General features: G+C 57.3%; 1 protein-coding gene across 1 annotated transcript in view; it reads left to right on the plus strand.

Annotated features, from left to right (window-relative positions):
* Positions 1 to 18,833, plus strand: part of atg2a (autophagy related 2A) — a 210,814-nt gene that overhangs the window by 128,044 nt on the left and 63,937 nt on the right. Inside the window, exons 26-29 of the mRNA XM_087983599.1 lie at positions 2,939 to 3,009; positions 4,961 to 5,037; positions 8,356 to 8,526; positions 15,797 to 15,920. Coding sequence (XP_087839725.1) covers positions 2,939 to 3,009; positions 4,961 to 5,037; positions 8,356 to 8,526; positions 15,797 to 15,920 — 443 coding nt within the window. The remainder of the gene's footprint in view (positions 1 to 2,938; positions 3,010 to 4,960; positions 5,038 to 8,355; positions 8,527 to 15,796; positions 15,921 to 18,833) is intronic.

Here is an 18,833-nt window from a genome sequence, read left to right on the forward strand (position 1 = left end):
ACTTCCCTCCCACCCTGGAGCTTTTGTCGTCTGCTGCTGTCGGAAGCACATTGATTTGCACACAGCAAGATCCCATGGGCACTGACTGACGAGCGGTGATGGGGCCAAATGCTTCAGCGATCAGAGTAGAGCATGAAGCCCGGGAGTGCCCTCAAGACTTCACCCCGTCCTTTCCCTTGAAGAGGCTTTCGGGCCTGTCACCAGTACTTCCTGCACAGGGTGACATCTGTCACTGCCCGACGCGTTCGAAAATAGATAAGCAGATAGCGACACTGATTTTCGCAACTCCCCACGTACCCCAAGCAACCACAGACGGGAGCGACAGCGCTGACTTGGAGCGTCGACTCAGTATCAGTTCCCCTTCCAGTTTCCCAGGACGGTAAGGGCTCCCTTACTGTCATGCAGCGCTGCTGCCAGCAGGTGGAGCAGGAGGGCCATGTGCCAGCCGACCTGTGACTGGAAGGACAAATGGAGGTTGATGAGGCTTCAGAGGCAGTGGCCCCTCACTGCCCTGTGTCTCCGCAGTTACACACGCTCAGATGTGCATCGACCTGATGCCTGCGTCCACATTTGGATTGGTGAATAGGGCTCCATTTGAAACCCTAGTCTGGCTGCAGGGCATCCATACTGAGGGAGTGCGGCACTGTCGGAGGGTCAGTGCTGAGGGAGTGCCGCACTGTCAGAGGGTCAGTACTGAGGGAGTGCGGCACTGTCGGAGGGTCAGTACTGAGGGAGTGCGGCACTGTCGGAGGGTCAGTACTGAGGGAGTGCGGCACTGTCGGAGGGTCAGTACTGAGGGAGTGCGGCACTGTCGGAGGGTCAGTGCTGAGGGAGTGCCGCACTGTCGGAGGGTCAGTACTGAGTGAGTGCGGCACTGTCGGAGGGTCATTACTGAGGGAATGCCGCACTGTCGGAGGGTCAGTACTGAGGGAGTGCGGCACTGTCGGAGGGTCAGTACTGAGGGAGTGCGGCACTGTCGGAGGGTCAGTGCTGAGGGAGTGCCGCACTGTCGGAGGGTCAGTACTGAGGGAGTGCCGCACTGTCGGAGGGTCAGTACTGAGTGAGTGCGGCACTGTCGGAGGGTCATTACTGAGGGAATGCCGCACTGTCGGAGGGTCAGTACTGAGGGAGTGCCGCACTGTCGGAGGGTCAGTACTGAGGGAGTGCGGCACTGTCGGAGGGTCATTACTGAGGGAATGCCGCACTGTCGGAGGGTCAGTACTGAGGGAGTGCCGCACTGTCGGAGGGTCAGTACTGAGGGAGTGCGGCACTGTCGGAGGGTCAGTACTGAGGGAGTGCGGCACTGTCGGAGGGTCAGTGCTGAGGGAGTGCGGCACTGTCGGAGGGTCAGTGCTGAGGGAGTGCGGCACTGTCGGAGGGTCAGTGCTGAGGGAGTGCCGCACTGTCGGAGGGTCAGTACTGAGGGAGTGCCGCTCTGTCGGAGGGTCAGCACTGAGGGAGTGCGGCACTGTCGGAGGGTCAGCACTGAGGGAGTGCCGCACTGTCGGAGGGTCAGTACTGAGGGAGTGCCGCTCTGTCGGAGGGTCAGTACTGAGGGAGCGCCGCACTGTCAGAGGGTCAGTACTGAGGGAGCGCCGCACTGTCAGAGGGTCAATACTGAGGGAGTGCCGCACTGTCAGAGGGTCAGTACTGAGGGAGCACCGCACTGTCGGAGGGTCAGTACTCAGGGAGTGCCGCACTGTCGGAGGGTCAGCACTGAGGGAGTGCCGCACTGTCGGAGGGTCAGCACTGAGGGAGTGCCGCACTGTCGGAGGGTCAGTACTGAGGGAGTGCCGCACTGTCGGAGGGTCAGTGCTGAGGGAGTGCCGCACTGTCGGAGGGTCAGTACTGAGGGAGTGCGGCACTGTCGGAGGGTCAGTACTCAGGGAGTGCCGCACTGTCGGAGGGTCAGTGCTGAGGGAGTGCCGCACTGTCGGAGGGTCAGCGCTGAGGGAGTGCCGCACTGTCGGAGGGTCAGCACTGAGGGAGTGCCGCACTGTCGGAGGGTCAGTACTGAGGGAGTGCCGCACTGTCGGAGGGTCAGTACTGAGGGAGTGCCGCACTGTCGGAGGGTCAGTACTGAGCGAGTGCCGCACTGTCGGGTGGTAGGTACTGAGGGACTGCGTCGAACTGTCGGAGGGTCAGTGCTGAGGGAGTGCCACACTATCGGAGGGTCAGTACTGAGGGAGCGCCGCACTGTCAGAGGGTCAGTACTGAGGGAGTGCCACACTGTCGGAGGGTCAGTACTGAGGGAGCGCCGCACTGTCAGAGGGTCAGTACTGAGGGAGTGCCACACTGTCGGAGGGTCAGTGCTGAGGGAGCGCCGCACTTTCGGAGGGTCAGTACTGAGAGAGCTCTGCACAGTTGTCGGGGACCTCTCTTAAATGAGATGTGGAACCAAGTCTCTCGTGCTCTCACAGATGTGGTGCCCAGTCCCAGGATTAGGTAGTGTTCTCCCCAGATCTCCTTGCGTGATATTCCTGACTCCTTCCTTCCTTCAGAAAGCTGGCTGATAAGTGGATGCATCACGGTGCTGCCTCTGGAGCTCGCTCTCCAGTCAGCTGAGCCCTCGGGGAGATCGTTCAGGGGGTGTAGATGAAGACTGTGTGGGACATAGCGGAAGTGCTGCAGTTAAGCTAAAGGCAGCGGACCACGGTCTCGCCTGACCACGAAAACCCACCCATTCCCAGAACGGGCCGAGCCCTCCTGGTGCATGCTGGGGGAAGTGAGGTGGCCCCTCAGGTGGTCCCTCACAATCCTTACCCCAGTATTCGGGGAGGCTGGGCGGGGTGGGGGGGGGGGGGCTGCTGGGGGGTGCGGTGTAAGGAGGGGGGTGACAGCAGCTTCTGCAAGGCCCTGGCTTGCTGAGAGACTATCACCTGAGCTCTGCGGCTTCCTGATCACAATCACACCTCGCCTTGCTCTGCTGTTGCTGCAGGTTTATTTTGGACGATTCCGCGGTCTATCTGTGCAACAGGTGCAACACGGAGACAGTGGACTTGAAGAAAGGTAACGCTCTTTCAGTACACCACCCCCTCCACCCCCCCCAGCTCGTACCCAGTCCGTTGCGTGGCCTGTGGTTGTGAGGGAGGACTGAGCAGTTTTGCTGAACAACCTTTCCCTTGTCAGTCTGGCCTGTCTCACACAGCTCCCTTTGACCTTGTCATCTCCCTGCCCCTCTCATTACTCATTATCAGTGACCCTCGAGCCCTCACCCTCAGGTGTTTCCTGTGTCACCTCTCACCTGCCTTAGGTCCATTCAGCCCCTTCACCAGATCTTTCCACCATACTCTCCCCTGCTCCATTCTCTCTCTCCCCATCTCTTTCTCCCCCCTCCCATCCACCCATCTTACCCCTCCCTTCTCCCACCCCCCCTTCCCCTCCCTTCTCCCCCCTCCCTTCGCTCCCCCCTCCCTTCGCTCCCCCCTCCCTTCGCTCCCCCTCCCTTCGCTCCCCCCCTCCCTTCGCTCCCCCCTCCCTTCGCTCCCCCCCTCCCTTCGCTCCCCCCCTCCCTTCGCTCCCCCCCTCCCTTCGCTCCCCCCCTCCCTTCGCTCCCCCCCTCCCTTCGCTCCCCCCCTCCCTTCGCCCCCCCCCTCCCTTCGCCCCCCCCCTCCCTTTGCCCCCCCCTCCCTTCGCTCCCCCCTCCCTTCGCTCCCCCTCCCTTCGCCCCCCCCCTCCCTTCGCCCCCCCCTCCCTTCGCCCCACCCTCCCTTCGCTCCCCCTCCCTTCGCTCCCCCTCCCTTGTCCCCCTCCCCTTTTCTCCCTCTCTGTCACCCCATCTCCCCCTCTCTGTCACCCCATCTCCCCCTCTCTGTCACCCCATCTCCCTCTCTCAGTCACCCCATCTCCCTCTCTCAGTCACCCCATCTCCCTCTCTCAGTCACCCCATCTCCCTCTCTCAGTCACCCCATCTCCCTCTCTCAGTCACCCCATCTCCCTCTCTCAGTCACCCCATCTCTCTCTCTGTCACCCCATCTCCCTCTCTCAGTCACCCCATCTCCCTCTCTCAGTCACCCCATCTCCTCTCTCAGTCACCCATCTCCCTCTCTCAGTCACCCATCTCCCTCTCTCAGTCACCCCATCTCCCTCTCTCAGTCACCCCATCTCCCTCTCTCAGTCACCCCATCTCCCTCTCTCAGTCACCCCATCGTCCTCTCTCAGTCACCCCATCTCCCTCTCTCAGTCACCCCATCTCCCTCTCTCAGTCACCCCATCTCCCTCTCTCAGTCACCCCATCTCCCTCTCTCAGTCACCCCATCTCCCTCTCTCAGTCACCCCATCTCCCTCTCTCAGTCACCCCATCTCCCTCTCTCAGTCACCCCATCTCCCTCTCTCAGTCACCCCATCTCCCTCTCTCAGTCACCCCATCTCCCTCTCTCAGTCACCCCATCTCCCTCTCTCTGTCACCCCATCTCCCTCTCACTGTCACCCCATCTCCCTCTCACTGTCACCCCATCTCCCTCTCACTGTCACCCCATCTCCCTCTCTCAGTCACCCCATCTCACTCTCCGTCTCTCTGCGCACTGTCCCCCTTCCTCTCCCTGTCTTTTCTCTCAGCCTGTCTTTCTCTCCCCCTCTCTCTCTCCCCCCAGCTTGCCCACACTCCCCTCCACCTTGCTGTATTTTGTGCACCCACCCCGTCCCCATTCACCCTCGTGGAGTCTCCCCTTTCTGTACCAGCCCCCACTGTTCCCTCCCATATTCCCATGACAGCTTTGCGAACAGCCTTTCCCAGTTGGAGGCCAAACGGGACCGAGAGGCTGAGGGGGTAGGGACGGGAGAGTTGGAGCTGGATCTCCGTTTGGACCCTCCTGTTGGGGGGTGTGGGAGGCTTGGTGCCTGGAGCTGCCTCTGCTTAACGGCCTGTGGCTCAGTGCTAACAGCTTGTATTGTCTCTCACTCTGTCTCTGTCTCTCTCTCCCTCCGTCCCTCTGTCCTCCCCCCCCCCAATCCCATTCAGACTACGTGTGTGTGCTGGACGTGGATCTGCTGGAGCTGGTGATCACCACCTGGAAAGGAGACTCTGGCGGAAAGCTGGTGAGACCCTCAGACCTGGGCCGGGTACCCAGATAAACACGTACCCGGCTCGTCCATCTCTGTCAGTTTGTGTGTGCACGCAGTCTCGCCTGGTATCGTGGCTCAGTGGGTTAGCACTGCTGCCTCGCAGCGCCAGGGTCCCGGGTACGATCCCACCCTCAGGCGACTCTCTGGGTGGAGTTTGCACATTCTCTCCGTGCCTGTATGGGGTTTCCTCCGGGTGCTCCAGTTTCCTCCCACAGTCCAAAGATGTGCAGGTGAGGGCGGGATTGGCCGCGCTAAATTGTCCCATAGTGCCCAGGGATGTGCAGGTTAGGGTGGATTGGCCATGCTAAATTGTCCCATAGTGTCCAGGGATGTGCAGGTCAGAGTGGATTGGCCGTGCTAAATTGTCCCATAGTGCCCAGGGATGTGCAGGTCAGGGTGGATTGGCCGTGCTAAATTGTCCCATAGTGCCCAGGGATGTGCAGGTTAGGGTGGATTGGCCGTGCTAAATTGTCCCATAGTGCCCAGGGATGTGCAGGTCAGGGTGGATTGGCCGTGCTAAATTGTCCCATAGTGTCCAGGGATGTGCAGGTCAGGGTGGATTGGCCGTGCTAAATTGTCCCATAGTGCCCAGGGATGTGCAGGTCAGGGTGGATTGGCCATGCTAAATTGTCCCATAGTGTCCAGGGATGTGCAGGTCAGGGTGGATTGGCCGTGCTAAATTGTCCCATAGTGTCCGGGGATGTGCAGGTCAGGGTGGATTGGCCGTGCTAAATTGTCCCATAGTGTCCGGGGATGTGCAGGTCAGGGTGGATTGGGCCGTGCTAAATTGTCCCATAGTGTCCAGGGATGTGCAGGTCAGGGTGGATTGGCCATGCTAAATTGTCCCATAGTGTCCAGGGATGTGCAGGTTAGGGCGGATTGGCCGTGCTAAATTGTCCCATAGTGCCCAGGGATGTGCAGGTTAGGGTGGATTGGCCGTGCTAAATTGTCCCATAGTGCCCAGGGATGTGCAGGTTAGGGTGGATTAGCCGTGCTAAATTGTCCCATAGTGTCCAGGGATGTGCAGGTTAGGGTGGATTGGCCGTGCTAAATTGTCCTGTAGTGCCCAGGGATGTGCAGATTAGGGTGGATTGGCCGTGCTAAATTGTCCCATAGTGTCCAGGGATGTGCAGGTTAGGGTGTATTGGCCGCGGGAAATACAGGGTTACAGGGATTGGGTGGGTCTGAGTGGGATTCTCTTCGGAGGGTTGATGTGGACTTGGTGGGCCGGATGGCTTGCTTCCACGCTGAAGGGATTCTCGGACTCTCTCTCTCCCACTGCCTTGAAAAATATTGCAAGTGTCTGCACTCACTGCGTTTTGAGGAAGTGAATTTAAAAAGACTCTCACCCACCTGGAAGGAAAGAACGTTTTCTCATCTCTGTTTCAAATGGGTGTCAAATGGGTGGCCCAATTCTTTAAACCCCACCCTCCCCCCCCCCCCCCCAGTTCAAGATTCTCTCGGAAGAAACATCCTCCCCTCGTCCACCCGGTCACATCCCCTCAGGGTCTGGCAGTGAGGTCACCTCTGACCCTTCTGAACTCCTGAGGACACAGGCCCTGCCCGAGGACTTCAGTATGGGATGGAGTGTGGGTGTAATCCCCAGCGTCAGTGGGTTTCCCCGGAGGGGCGGGTGGGGGGGGAGCTGTTCGCTGATCAATGTGCAGCGTTGCGCGTCGCTCATTTCCTGTCAAGATTCTGAAAGCTCAAGACTCAGCAGCTTAAACGGCGAGGTGACAAGGGCAGGCAGTTGGCCAGCAAAACTTGTGCCCACAAGCCCCAAGGAAAGCCTCCAACAAAGGGAGAATTTAACTGTCTCCCAACTGTCTCTCAACACCCCCCCCCCACCCCCGTCCTCCCACCAACCTCTCGAAGGGGTGCCGTTGACCAGAAACCGGACTAGGCCAGCAAGCGGTTACAAGAGCAGGTCAGAGGCTGGGAATCCCGCAGCGGGTCACTCACCACACCCCCGACTCCCCCAAAGCCCTGTCTCTCCATCTTGGGCTGGCAATTGGCAAGTAACATTCGCTCCACACAACTGCCAGGCAATGACCATCACTGACAAGAGACAGTCTAACCACCGTCCTTTGGCATTCACTGAATCCCCCACGATCAACATCCTGGGAGTTACCATGAATCAGAAACTCAGCTGGACTCACCACATAAACACAGCGGCTACAAGCGCAGGTCAGAGGCTGGGAATCCTGCAGCGAGTAACTCACCTTCCTGACCCACCCAAAGCCTGTCCCACCATCGACAAGGCACAGGTCAGGAGGGTGAGGGAATACTCCCAACTTGACCCTGGATGGGGGGGCAGCTCCAACAACACCGTCCAGGGCCAATCGGCCCCCCCTCGATTGGCCCCACACCCCCTCCCTCCACCCCCCGATGCTCAGTAGCAGCAGTGTGTACCATCTACAAGACGCACTGCAGCAACTCCCCGAGGCTCCTCAGACAGCACCTTCCAAACCCACCACCATCTTAGAAGGACATGGGACAGCAGATACATTGGAACACCACCCCCCCACCCCTGCAAATTCCCACCACTCCCCATCCAGACTTGGGAATATATCAGCCGTTCCTTGGGTCAGAATCCTGGAACTCCCTCCCCCAGGGCATCGTGGGTCTGCAGCGGTTCAAGATGGCGGCTCACCCCCACCTTCCCAACGGGGCAAATTAGAACGGGTAATAAATACTAGACGCACACCATACGAAAAGAATGAAAAAGAAAATGATTAGGAAGGGTTTGGAGGGATATGGGAGAAAGTGAGGACTGCAGATGCTGGAGATCAGAGCTGAAAGTGTGTTGCTGGAAAAGCGCAGCAGGTCAGGCCGCATCCAAGGAGCAGGAGAAGAAGGGCTCATTCCTGAAGAAGGGCTCATGCCCGAAACGTCGATTCTCCTGCTCCTTTGATGCTGCCTGACCTGCTGCGCTTTTCCAGCAACACACTTTCAGCTTTGGAGGGACATGGGCCGGGTGCTGGCAGGTGGGACTAGATTGGGTTGGGATATCTGGGTCGGCATGGACGGGTTGGACCGAAGGGTCTGTTTCCGTGCTGTACATCCCTATGACTCTACGATAAATTCAGAGAGGGAGAGATGAGGCAGACAGGGCTGCAAGGTCAGAGGCTCACGCCAGTTGGAGCGTGTATTCACCGTCACTGGGGCTGGAAAGGTATGAGGTGGTGATGGAGGAATCAATCAGGAAGGGGAGTTGCAGGGGGTGGGGGAAAAGCGTGCTCCAACCAGGGAGAAGAGTGGGGGTTCACGTCCCGATGTCTCCTTGTGCAGGCACAGCCGCTGTTCGAGCTGCGGTGCTCCAACAACGTGGTGCACGTCCACACCTGCGCGGACTCGTGCGCCACCCTGGTGAACCTGGTGCAGTACGTGGTGAACAGCGGTGACCTCCACCCCCCGCCCAAGCAGGACAGCCCGACTGAGATCGCCGGGCAGAGGCTGCAGGTAAGTGACCCCCCCCCCCACCCGACATCTCTGCGTGGAGCAGCGCCCGCGTCTCAGGATGCTCCCAGCAGCTAACCCTTGCTGCTTTGCCACGCCCGTCCCAAACCCAAGCCCTACCGCCTTCTACTTGAGGCTCACAGTTAAAGGGGACAGGCTCAATGGTACGACTGAGGGAGTACTGCACTGTCAGAGGGTCAGTACTGAGGGAGTGCCACACTGTCAGAGGGTCAGTACTGAGGGAGTGCCACACTGTCAGAGGGTCAGTACTGAGGGAGTGCCACACTGTCAGAGGGTCAGTACTGAGGGAGCGCCACACTGTCAGAGGGTCAGTGCTCAGGGAGCGCTGCACTGTCAGAGGGTCAGTGCTAAGGGAGGGCCGCACTGTCAGAGGGTCAGTGCTAAGGGAGGGCCGCACTGTCAGAGGGTCAGTGCTGAGGGAGCGCCGCACTGTCGGAGGGTCAGTACAGAGGGAGTGCCGCACTGTCGGAGGGTCAGTACTGAGGGAGTGCCGCACTGTCGGAGGGTCAGTACTGAGGGAGTGCCGCACTGTCGGAGGGTCAGTACTGAGGGAGTACCGCACTGTCGGAGGGTCAGTACTGAGGGAGTGCCGCTCTGTCGGAGGGTCAGTACTGAGGGAGTGCCGCACTGTCGGAGGGTCAGTACTGAGGGAGTGCCGCACTGTCGGAGGGTCAGTACTGAGGGAGCGCCGCACTGTCGGTGGGTCAGTACTGAGGGAGCGCCGCAATGTCGGAGGGTCAGTACTGAGGGAGCGCCGCACTGTCGGAGGGTCAGTACTGAGGGAGCGCCGCACTGTCGGAGGGTCAGTGCTGAGGGAGCGCCGCACTGTCGGAGGGTCAGTGCTGAGGGAGCGCCGCACTGTCGGAGGGTCAGTACTGAGGGAGTGCCGCACTGTCGGAGGGTCAGTACTGAGGGAGTGCCGCACTGTCGGAGGGTCAGTACTGAGGGAGTGCCGCACTGTCGGAGGGTCACTACTGAGGGAGTGCCGCACTGTCGGAGGGTCAGTACTGAGGGAGCGCCGCACAATCAGAGGGGTAAGTACTGAGAGAGTGCAGCACTGTCGGAGGGTCAGTACTGAGGGAGCGCCGCACTGTCAGAGGGTCAGTGCTGAGGGAGTGCCGCACTGTCGGAGGGTCACTACTGAGGGAGTGCCGCACTGTCAGAGGGTCACTACTGAGGGAGCGCCGCACTGTCAGAGGGTCAGTGCTGAGGGAGTGCCGCACTGTCAGAGGGTCAGTGCTGAGGGAGTGCCGCACTGTCAGAGGGTCACTACTGAGGGAGTGCCGCACTGTCAGAGGGTCACTACTGAGGGAGCGCCGCACTGTCAGAGGGTCAGTGCTGAGGGAGTGCCGCACTGTCAGAGGGTCAGTGCTGAGGGAGTGCCGCACTGTCAGAGGGTCACTACTGAGGGAGTGCCGCTCTGTCAGAGGGTCAGTACTGAGGGAGTGCTGCACTGTCGGAGGGTCAGTACTGAGGGAGTGCCGCACTGTTGGAGGGTCAGTGCTGAGGGAGTGCCGCACTGTTGGAGGGTCAGTACTGAGGGAGTGCCGCACTGTTGGAGGGTCAGTACTGAGGGAGTGCCGCACTGTCAGAGGGTCACTACTGAGGGAGTGCCGCACTGTCAGAGGGTCACTACTGAGGGAGTGCCGCACTGTCAGAGGGTCACTACTGAGGGAGTGCCGCACTGTCAGAGGGTCAGTGCTGGCACTCCCCTCAGTAGAGGATTATCGCTGGCCTGTTAATCCAGAGATCCAGGTAACATTCTGGGGACGCGGTTTCAAACCCCACCACGGGAAATGGTGGAATTTGGACTCAATTTTGGAAAAAACAAAAATCTGGAATCAATCTCAATGATTGTCGGTGGTTGAGAAAACCCCTCAGGTTCACTCACGTCCTTGAGGGAAGGAAACCGCAGTCCTTCCTTGGCCTGGCCTGCATGTGAGTCCAGACCCACAGCGATGTGACTGAGTCCCAACTGCCCCTCTGGCGTAGGCCGAGACACCATCATCTGGTATCGAAAAGGATAAACACCTGGATTCTTGGCAATGATATTAATTCCCCCCCCCCCCCCCCCCCCCCCCACTGCTTCCTGCCAGTGGAAACCGTTTGTCCTGCGTCACTCTGACAGTGAACTTCGGCGGTTCAATTCTCGACTCGCCTGCACGTCAGGCTTTGTCCCTTTTAAATCAGTAACCTGCGGCGGGAAACTCTACAAACTATTTGATCTCTGCTGCAAACGCGGTGTTCGCTGTCGCTCACAGTCAGCCTGTTGTTTGATCTCGCCCACATCCGAGTGCTACACACCCACTCAGGGTATCTGGAGTGGTAAATGCATCTGATGATTGTGCAAGATTTGGACAAGGAGAAGACAAGACGCCCTGAGATAGTTCTGCAAAGGTGCCTCCGGCAGCAAACTGGGTGGGACTCCCGCCTCCGAGTGAGACGTTGGTGAACATCCCGGCGCAGATCAGGGTCGAGTGCACAAAATGGACACCGAAATGCTTTGGGGTTGTTGGTCCTGAGGGAATGCCACACCGTAAGACTCCCGCAGCACTGACCCTCCGACAGTGCGGCGCTCCCTCAGCACTGACCCTCCGACAGTGCGGCGCTCCCTCAGTACTGACCCTCCGACAGTGCGGCTCTCCCTCAGTACTGACCCTCCGACAGTGCGGCACACCCTCAGTACTGACCCTCTGACAGTGCAGAACTCCCTCAGTACTGACCCTCCGACAGCGCGGCGCTCCCTCAGCACTGACCCTCCGACAGTGCGGCGCTCCCTCAGCACTGACCCTCCGACAGTGCAGCGCTCCCTCAGTACTGACCCTCCGACAGTGCGGCGCTCCCTCAGTACTGACCCTCCGACAGTGCGGCACTCCCTCAGTACTGACCCTCCGACAGTGCGGCGCTTCCTCAGTACTGACCCTCCGACAGTGCGGCGCTCCCTCAGTACTGACCCTCCGACCATGCGGCGCTCCCTCAGTACTGACCCTCCGACAGTGCGGCGCTCCCTCAGTACTGACCCTCCGACAGTGCGGCACCCCCTCAGTACTGACCCTCCGACAGTGCGGCACACCCTCAGTACTGACCCTCCGACAGTGCGGCACCCCCTCAGTACTGACCCTCCGACAGTGCGGCGCTCCCTCAGTACTGACCCTCTGACAGTGCGGCACTCCCTCAGTACTGACCAAAACATTAATTTCTTTAGTCATCCAGCATTCCCTCCACCTACCAGCCTTTCCTTTCACCCTAACAGTAATATACTTTCTCTGGTCTCTCATTATCTCATTTTTTAAGTCTTCCCATTTTCCAGCCGTCCCTTTTCCTGTGAACATCGGTCCCCAATTAACTTTGAAAACCTTCCTAATATTATCAAAATTGGCCTTTCTCCAATTTAGAACTTGAACTTTTAGATCTGGTCTATCCTTTTCCATCACAATTTTAAAACTAATAGCATTATGGTCGCTAGCCCCCACTGACACCTCAGTCACCTGCCCTGCCTTATTTCCAAGAGTAGGTCAGGTCTTGCACCTTCTGTAGTAGCTACATCCACATACTGAATCAGGACGTTTTCTTGTGCAGAATTAACAAATTCCTCTCCAACTGAACCCTTAACACTATGGCAGTCCCAGCCTATGTTTAGAAGTTAAAATTCCCGACCATTATCACCCTTTGGGTGTAGATTTGCTCGCTAAGCTGCAAGGGTTATGTTCAGACGTTTCGTCACCATACTAGGTAACATCTTCAGTGAGCCTCCGGATGAAGCTTTGCTGATGATTCTATTTCTAACCCAAGGTAACCCAAACATAGAAAGCAGGAATCATCACCGGCGCTTCAACCGGAGGCTCACTGAAGATGTTACCTAGTGTGGTGACGAAACGTCTGAACATGAACCTTCCAGTCAGCGAGCAAACCTACATCCAGAACCTCAACCTGAGTTACAAATCTTCTCAAAACTCGCCATTACCGCCCTATTATTCTTACAGATAATTGAGATTTCCTTAGAAATTTGTTTTTCAATTTCCTGCGGACTACTGGGGGGGGTGTCGATTATACAATCCCAACAAGGTGACCATCCCTTTCTTCTTTCTCAGTTCCACCCAAATAACTTGCCTGGACACATTCCCAGGAATATCTGCCCTCAGTATAGTTGTAATGTTATCCCTAGTCAAAAACACCACTCCCCTTCCTCTCTTACCCCCCCCCCCTTTCTACCCCTCCTCTAGCATCGGTATCCCCTGGAACATTAAGCTGCCTGTCCTGTCCATCCCTGAGCCACGTGTCTGTAATTGCTATGATATCTCAGTCGTATGTTCCTAACCATGCGATGAGTTCATCTGCCTTCCCTGTTAGGCCCCTTGCACTGAAGTAAATGCAGTTTAGTTTATCAGTCCCAGCTCATTCTCTGTTTTGTTCCTGACTATTTGACTCGCTCCTTTTCCCAACTGCGCCAGTCTCAAAACTGACCTGTTTTCTCACTATCTCCTTGGGACCCACCCCACCATCCCCATCCCCATCCTCATTCCGCCCCCCTCCTTCCAACAAAACCCCCCCAACACCAACCACCCCACCCCCTCTCCCCACTAATTTAGATCCTGCCAGTATATTAGTCCCCTTCCAATTTAGGTGCAATCAGTCGTTGTACAGGTCACTTCTACCCCAGAAGAGATTCCAATGATCCAAAAAATGTGAACCCTTCTCTCCTGCATCAGCTCCTCAGCCACACTTTCCCCTCACTAGCTCATGGCACTGGGAGTAATCCAGATGTTACTAAACTATTTTAATTCCTGCCTAACTTCCTCAGTTCTCTCTTCAGAATCGCATCCTTTTCCCTTCCTTTGCTGTTAGTTCCAGTGTGTACAGCAACCTCCTGCTGGTTCACCCCCCCCCCCCCCCCCCCTTAGAGAATATTCTGCACCCTCTCTGAGACATCCTTGATCCTGGCACCAGGGAGGCAACACGCTATTCTGATGGCTCATTGTCTGCAGCACACACGTCTGTCTCTGCCTCTGACCCGACAGTCCCCTATCACAATCGATCGCTTCGGAACCCAACGTGCCCCTTGTTGCATCAGAGTCAGTCTTCCTACCAGAAACCTGGCTGTTTATGTAACATTCCCCTGAGAGGCCATCACCCCTTACGTTTTCCAAAACAGCATCCTTGTTTCTAATGGGCATAGCAACACGAGACTCCTGCTTTTTCCTCCTCCCTTTCCTGGAGTTAACCCATCGACTTGACTCTATCTGCGGTTTTTCTACCTTCCGGCAACTGCCATCCATCACGCCCCCTAGTTCCTGTAAATGCATTATTGCCTCCAACTGCCGACTGATCCATGCGACCCAACATGATTCGCAACCAAAAACACTTCCTGCAGACATTAATCATCGGTAACCTGGAAACTCTCCCTAATGTCCCACATCTGACAGGAAGAGCACATCACGCCACCAAAGACCATTGTTGCACCTTAACAGTCTGGCGAAAGTGAGGACTCCAGCTGCTGAGGATCAGAGTGGTGCTGGAGAAGCACAGCAGGTCAGGCAACATCCGAGGAGCAGGAAAATTGACGTTTCGGGCAAAAGCCCTTCATCAGGAATGGGAGGGCTCTGCCAGTCCTGCTATGCTTTTCCAGCATCACTCAAAGAATTCAAAGAAAGCAGCTCCAACAACGCAAATACCTCAAAAACAGGGCAGCTCTTACCGACACAAACTTATCCTGTCCTCCATCTTGGATTACCCAGAACCCATGTTTGAGATGGAGGGGGTGAAGAGTGGGGCAAAGAGGGAAAGCGAGGAATGAGTGAAGGAAGAGTGATGGGGAAGGTGGGGAGACAGGAGAGGGGGCAATGAATGAGTGGGTGGTGGGAGTGGAGGAGGACATGAAGCAAGAGATGGACAGAGAGAGCACAAGAGCAAAAGAAAATAGAGATAGAGGGTAAGTGCTGAGGAGCGCCGCACTGTCGGAGGGTCAGTACTGAGGGATTGCCGCACTGTCAGAGGGTCAGTGCTGAGGGGGCGCCGCACTGTCGGAGGGTCAGTGCTGAGGGGGCGCCGCACTGTCGGAGGGTCAGTGCTGAGGGAGTGCCGCACTGTGGGAGGGCCAGTGCTGAGGAAGCGCCGCACTGTCGGAGGGCCAGTGCTGAGGGAGCGCCGCACTGTCGGAGGGCCAGTGCTGAGGGAGTGCCGCACTGTGGGAGGGTCAGTGCTGAGGGAGTGCCGCACTGTGGGAGGGTCAGTGCTGAGGGAGCGCCGCACTGTCGGAGGGTCAGTGCTGAGGGAGCGCCGCACTGTCGGAGGGTCAGTGCTGAGGGAGCGCCGCACTGTCGGAGGGTCAGTGCTGAGGGAGCGCCGCACTGTCGGAGGGTCAGTGCTGAGGGAGCGCCGCACTGTCGGAGGGTCAGTGCTGAGGGAGCGCCGCACTGTCGGAGGGTCGGTGCTGAGGGAGTGCCGCACTGTCAGAGGGTCAGTACTGAGGGAGTGCCGCACTGTCGGAGGGTCAGTACTGAGGGAGTGCCGCACTGTCAGAGGGTCAGTACTGAGGGAGTGCCGCACTGTCAGAGGGTCAGTACTGAGGGAGCGCCGCACTGTCGGAGGGTCAGTACTGAGGGACCGCCGCACTGTCGGAGGGTCAGTGCTGAGGGAGTGCCGCACTGTCAGAGGGTCAGTACTGAGGGAGCGCCGCACTGTCAGAGGGTCAGTACTGAGGGAGCGCCGCACTGTCGGAGGGTCAGTACTGAGGGAGCGCCGCACTGTCAGAGGGTCAGTACTGAGGGAGTGCCGCACTGTCGGATTTGCTTGCAGTATTGAGCCCAGCCTTGTTTGGTTGCCAGCTGTGACCCCGGGAGCCGCTGTGCTGCTGTCACTAACATCTCTTCATGCTCGGCTGGGTGGTTTGATTTTGGATGTGCTGCGGGTCACAACATTCATCACCATGAGGTTGGGGCCACTGGCACCCCCTGCACATTCTTTGCTGCTCGCCCTGTTTCAGTCCGTGTTTGCACCTTTAGTCGCTCTCTGTCTTTGCCCCCCCCTTGCCCTGTTTGCCAGTCCCGTCTCCTCCCACCCCCACCAGTTATAAGTTGACCCCTCCCAGCCCGCCTTGTAGTGCAGTGGGTCCTCACTGTGCCCGCGATGTCTCCCCACATCCCATGCCCGGGGTCTCTATAAAGCGTCTATCATTCCCCATGGTTTCCGAGAGAGAGAAAGACTCCTCAGACTGTTCTAAACTCAACCACAACTTCTCCTGGCTCTTCACCAGCTCCCGGAGCCTGCTACCGCACTGCCACCGCGCCTCCCGGCAGAGACAGCCGAAATTAACCAGGGTGATCTGACTGATGCTCTCATTGACACAGAGCGGAACCGCCGAGACTCGGATGGAGCAGGTGAGCGAGAGATCACTGAGAACAGGAGGGAGGGCCGGTGTGCTCAGGGAGGGGGAAAGGTATGTCCGAGCGAGCCAGTATCTCTATGTGTGTGGGTGGGTGGATGTGTGTGTGCGGGTGTGTGGGTGGATGTGTGTGTGTGCGGGTGTGTGGGTGGATGTGTGTGTGTGCGGGTGTGTGGGTGGATGTGTGCGCGCACGGGTGTATGGGTGGATCTGCGTATGTGTGGGTGGATGTGTGGGCGCGGGTGTGTGGGTGGGTGTATGTATGGGTGGATGTGTGTGCGCACGAGTGTTTGGGTGGACGTGTGCGCACGGGTGTGTGGGTGGATGCATGTGTGTGTGCGCAGGTGGATGTGTATGGGTGGGTGGGTATGTGCGTGGATGTGTGTGCGCGGGTATGTGGGTGGATGTGTGTGCACATGGGTGTTTGGGTGGATGAGTGTGTGTGGGTGGATGTGTGTGCGCGAGTGTGTGGGTGGATGTGGGTGTGTGGGTGGATGTGTGTGTGGGTGGATTTGTGTGCGCGGGTGTGTGGGTGGATGTGTGTGTGGGTAGATGTGCGCGGCGGGTGTGTGGGTGGATGTGTGTGCACGCGGGTGTGGGTGGATGTGTGTGTGTGGGTGGATGTGTGTGTGCGTGGGTGTGGGTGGATGTCTGTGTGTGGGTGGATGTGTGTGCGCGGGTGTGGGTGGATGTGTGTGCACGCGGGTGTGGGCGGGTGTGTGTGGGTGGATGTGTGTGTGCGCGGGCGTGTGGGTGGATGTGTGTGTGTGGGTGGATGTGTGTGCGCGGGTGTGTGGGTGGATGTGTGTGCACGCGGGTGTGGGTGGATGTGTGTGTGTGGGTGGATGTGTGTGGGCGCGGGTGTGTGGGTGGATGTGTGGGTTGATGTGTGTGCGCGGGTGTGTGGGTGGATTTGTGTGCACACGGGTGTTTGGGTGGATGTGTGTGTGTGGGTGGATGTGTGTGCGCATGGGTGGATGTGTGTGCGTGTGGGTGGATGTGTGTGCGCGCATGGGTGTGTGGGTGGATGTGTGTGCGCGCATGGGTGTGTGGGTGGATGTGTGTGTGTGGATGTGTGGGGTGTATGTGAGTTGGTTTGTGTGGGAGTGCGCTGGTGGGTGTGTGAGTGAGTCGGTTTGTGCAGGAGTGCGTTGGTGTGTGTGTGAGAGTGAGTCGGTTTGTGTGGGTGTGCGCGAGTGCGCTGGTGTGTGGGAATGAGTCGGTTTGTGCGGGAGTGCGCTGGTGGGTGTGAGAGTGAGTCGGTTTGTGTGGGAGTGCGCTGGTGAGTGTGAGTGTGAGTCGGTTTGTGCGGGAGAGAGTCGGTTTGTGCGGGTGTGCGCTGGTGTGTGCGAGTGTGAGTCGGTTTGCGCGGGAGTGCGCTGGTATGTGTGTGCGAGTGAGTCGGTTTGTGCAGGTGTGCGTGAGTGAGTCGGTTTGTGCGGGAGTGCGCTTGTGTGTGCGCGAGTGAGTCGGTTTGTGTGGGTGTGTGAGTGAGTCAGTTTATGTGGGAGTGAGTCGGTTTGTGCGGGTGTGCGCTGGTATGTGCGAGTGAGAGTCAGTTTGTGCGGGTGTGCGCTGGTATGTGCGCGAGTGAGTCGGTTTGTGCGGGAGTGAGTCAGTTTGTTTGGGTGTGCGCTGGTGTTTGTGGGTGGTCAACATGGCTTTGTGCGTGGGAAATCATGTCTCACAAACTTGATTGAGTTTTTTGAAGAAGTAACAAAGAAGATTGATGAGGGCAGAGCAGTAGATGTGATCTATATGGACTTCAGTAAGGCGTACGACAGGTTCCCCATGAAACATGATTAGCAAGGTTAGATCTCATGGAATACAGCAAGAATTCGCAATTTGAATACAGAACTGGCTCAAAGGTAGAAGACAGAGGGTGGTGTAGGAGGGTTGTTTTTCAGACTGGAGGCCTGTGACCAGTGGAGTGCCACAAGGATCGGTGCTGAGTCCTCTACTTTTTGTCATTTACATAAATGATTTGGATGCGAGCATAAGAGGTACAGTTAGTAAGTTTGCAGATGACACCAAAATTGGAGGTGTAGTGGACAGCGAAGAGGGTTACCGCAGATTACAACAGGATCTGGACCAGATGGGCCAATGGGCTGAGAAGTGGCAGATGGAGTTGAATTCAGATAAATGCGAGGTGCTGCATTTTGGGAAAGCAAATCTTAGCAGGACTTATACACTTAATGGTAAGGTCCTAGGGAATGTTGCTGAACAAAGAGACCTTGGAGCGCAGGTTCGTAGCTCCTTGAAAGTGGAGTCGCAGGTGGATAGTATAGTGAAGAAGGTGTTTGATCTGCTTTCCTTTATTGGTCAGAGTATTGAGTACAGGGGTTGGGAGGTCATGTTGCGGCTGTACAGGACATTGGTTAGGCCACTGTTGGAATATTGTGTGCAATTCTGGTCTTCTTCCTATCAGAAAGATGTTGTGAAACTTGAAAGGGTTCAAAAGGATTTACAAGGATGTTGCCAGGGTTAGAGGATTTGAGTATAGGGAGAGGCTGAACAGGCTGGGGCTGTTTTCCCTGGAGCTTCGGAGGCTGAGGGGTGACCTTATAGAGGTTTATAAAATCATGAGGGGCATGGATAGGGTAAATAGACAAAGTCTTTTCCCTGGGGTGGGGGAGTCCAGAACTAGAGGGGCATAGGTTTAGGATGAGAGGGGAAAGGTATACAAGAGACCTAAGGGGCAACTTTTTCACACAGTGGGTGGTATGTGTATAGAATGAGCTGCCAAAGGAAGTGGTGGAGGCTGGTACAATTGCAACATTTAAAAGGCATCTGGATGGGTATATAAATAGGAAGGGTTTGGAAGGATATGGGCCGGGTGCTGGCAGGTGGGACTAGATTGGGTTGGGATATCTGGTCGGCATGGACGGGTTGGACCGAAGGGTCTGTT

This window comes from Chiloscyllium plagiosum, unplaced genomic scaffold (genome assembly GCF_037043375.1).
Source record: "Chiloscyllium plagiosum isolate Xiang-an unplaced genomic scaffold, Cpla_swu_hap1 HiC_scaffold_46, whole genome shotgun sequence".
NCBI lineage: Eukaryota > Metazoa > Chordata > Chondrichthyes > Orectolobiformes > Hemiscylliidae > Chiloscyllium > Chiloscyllium plagiosum.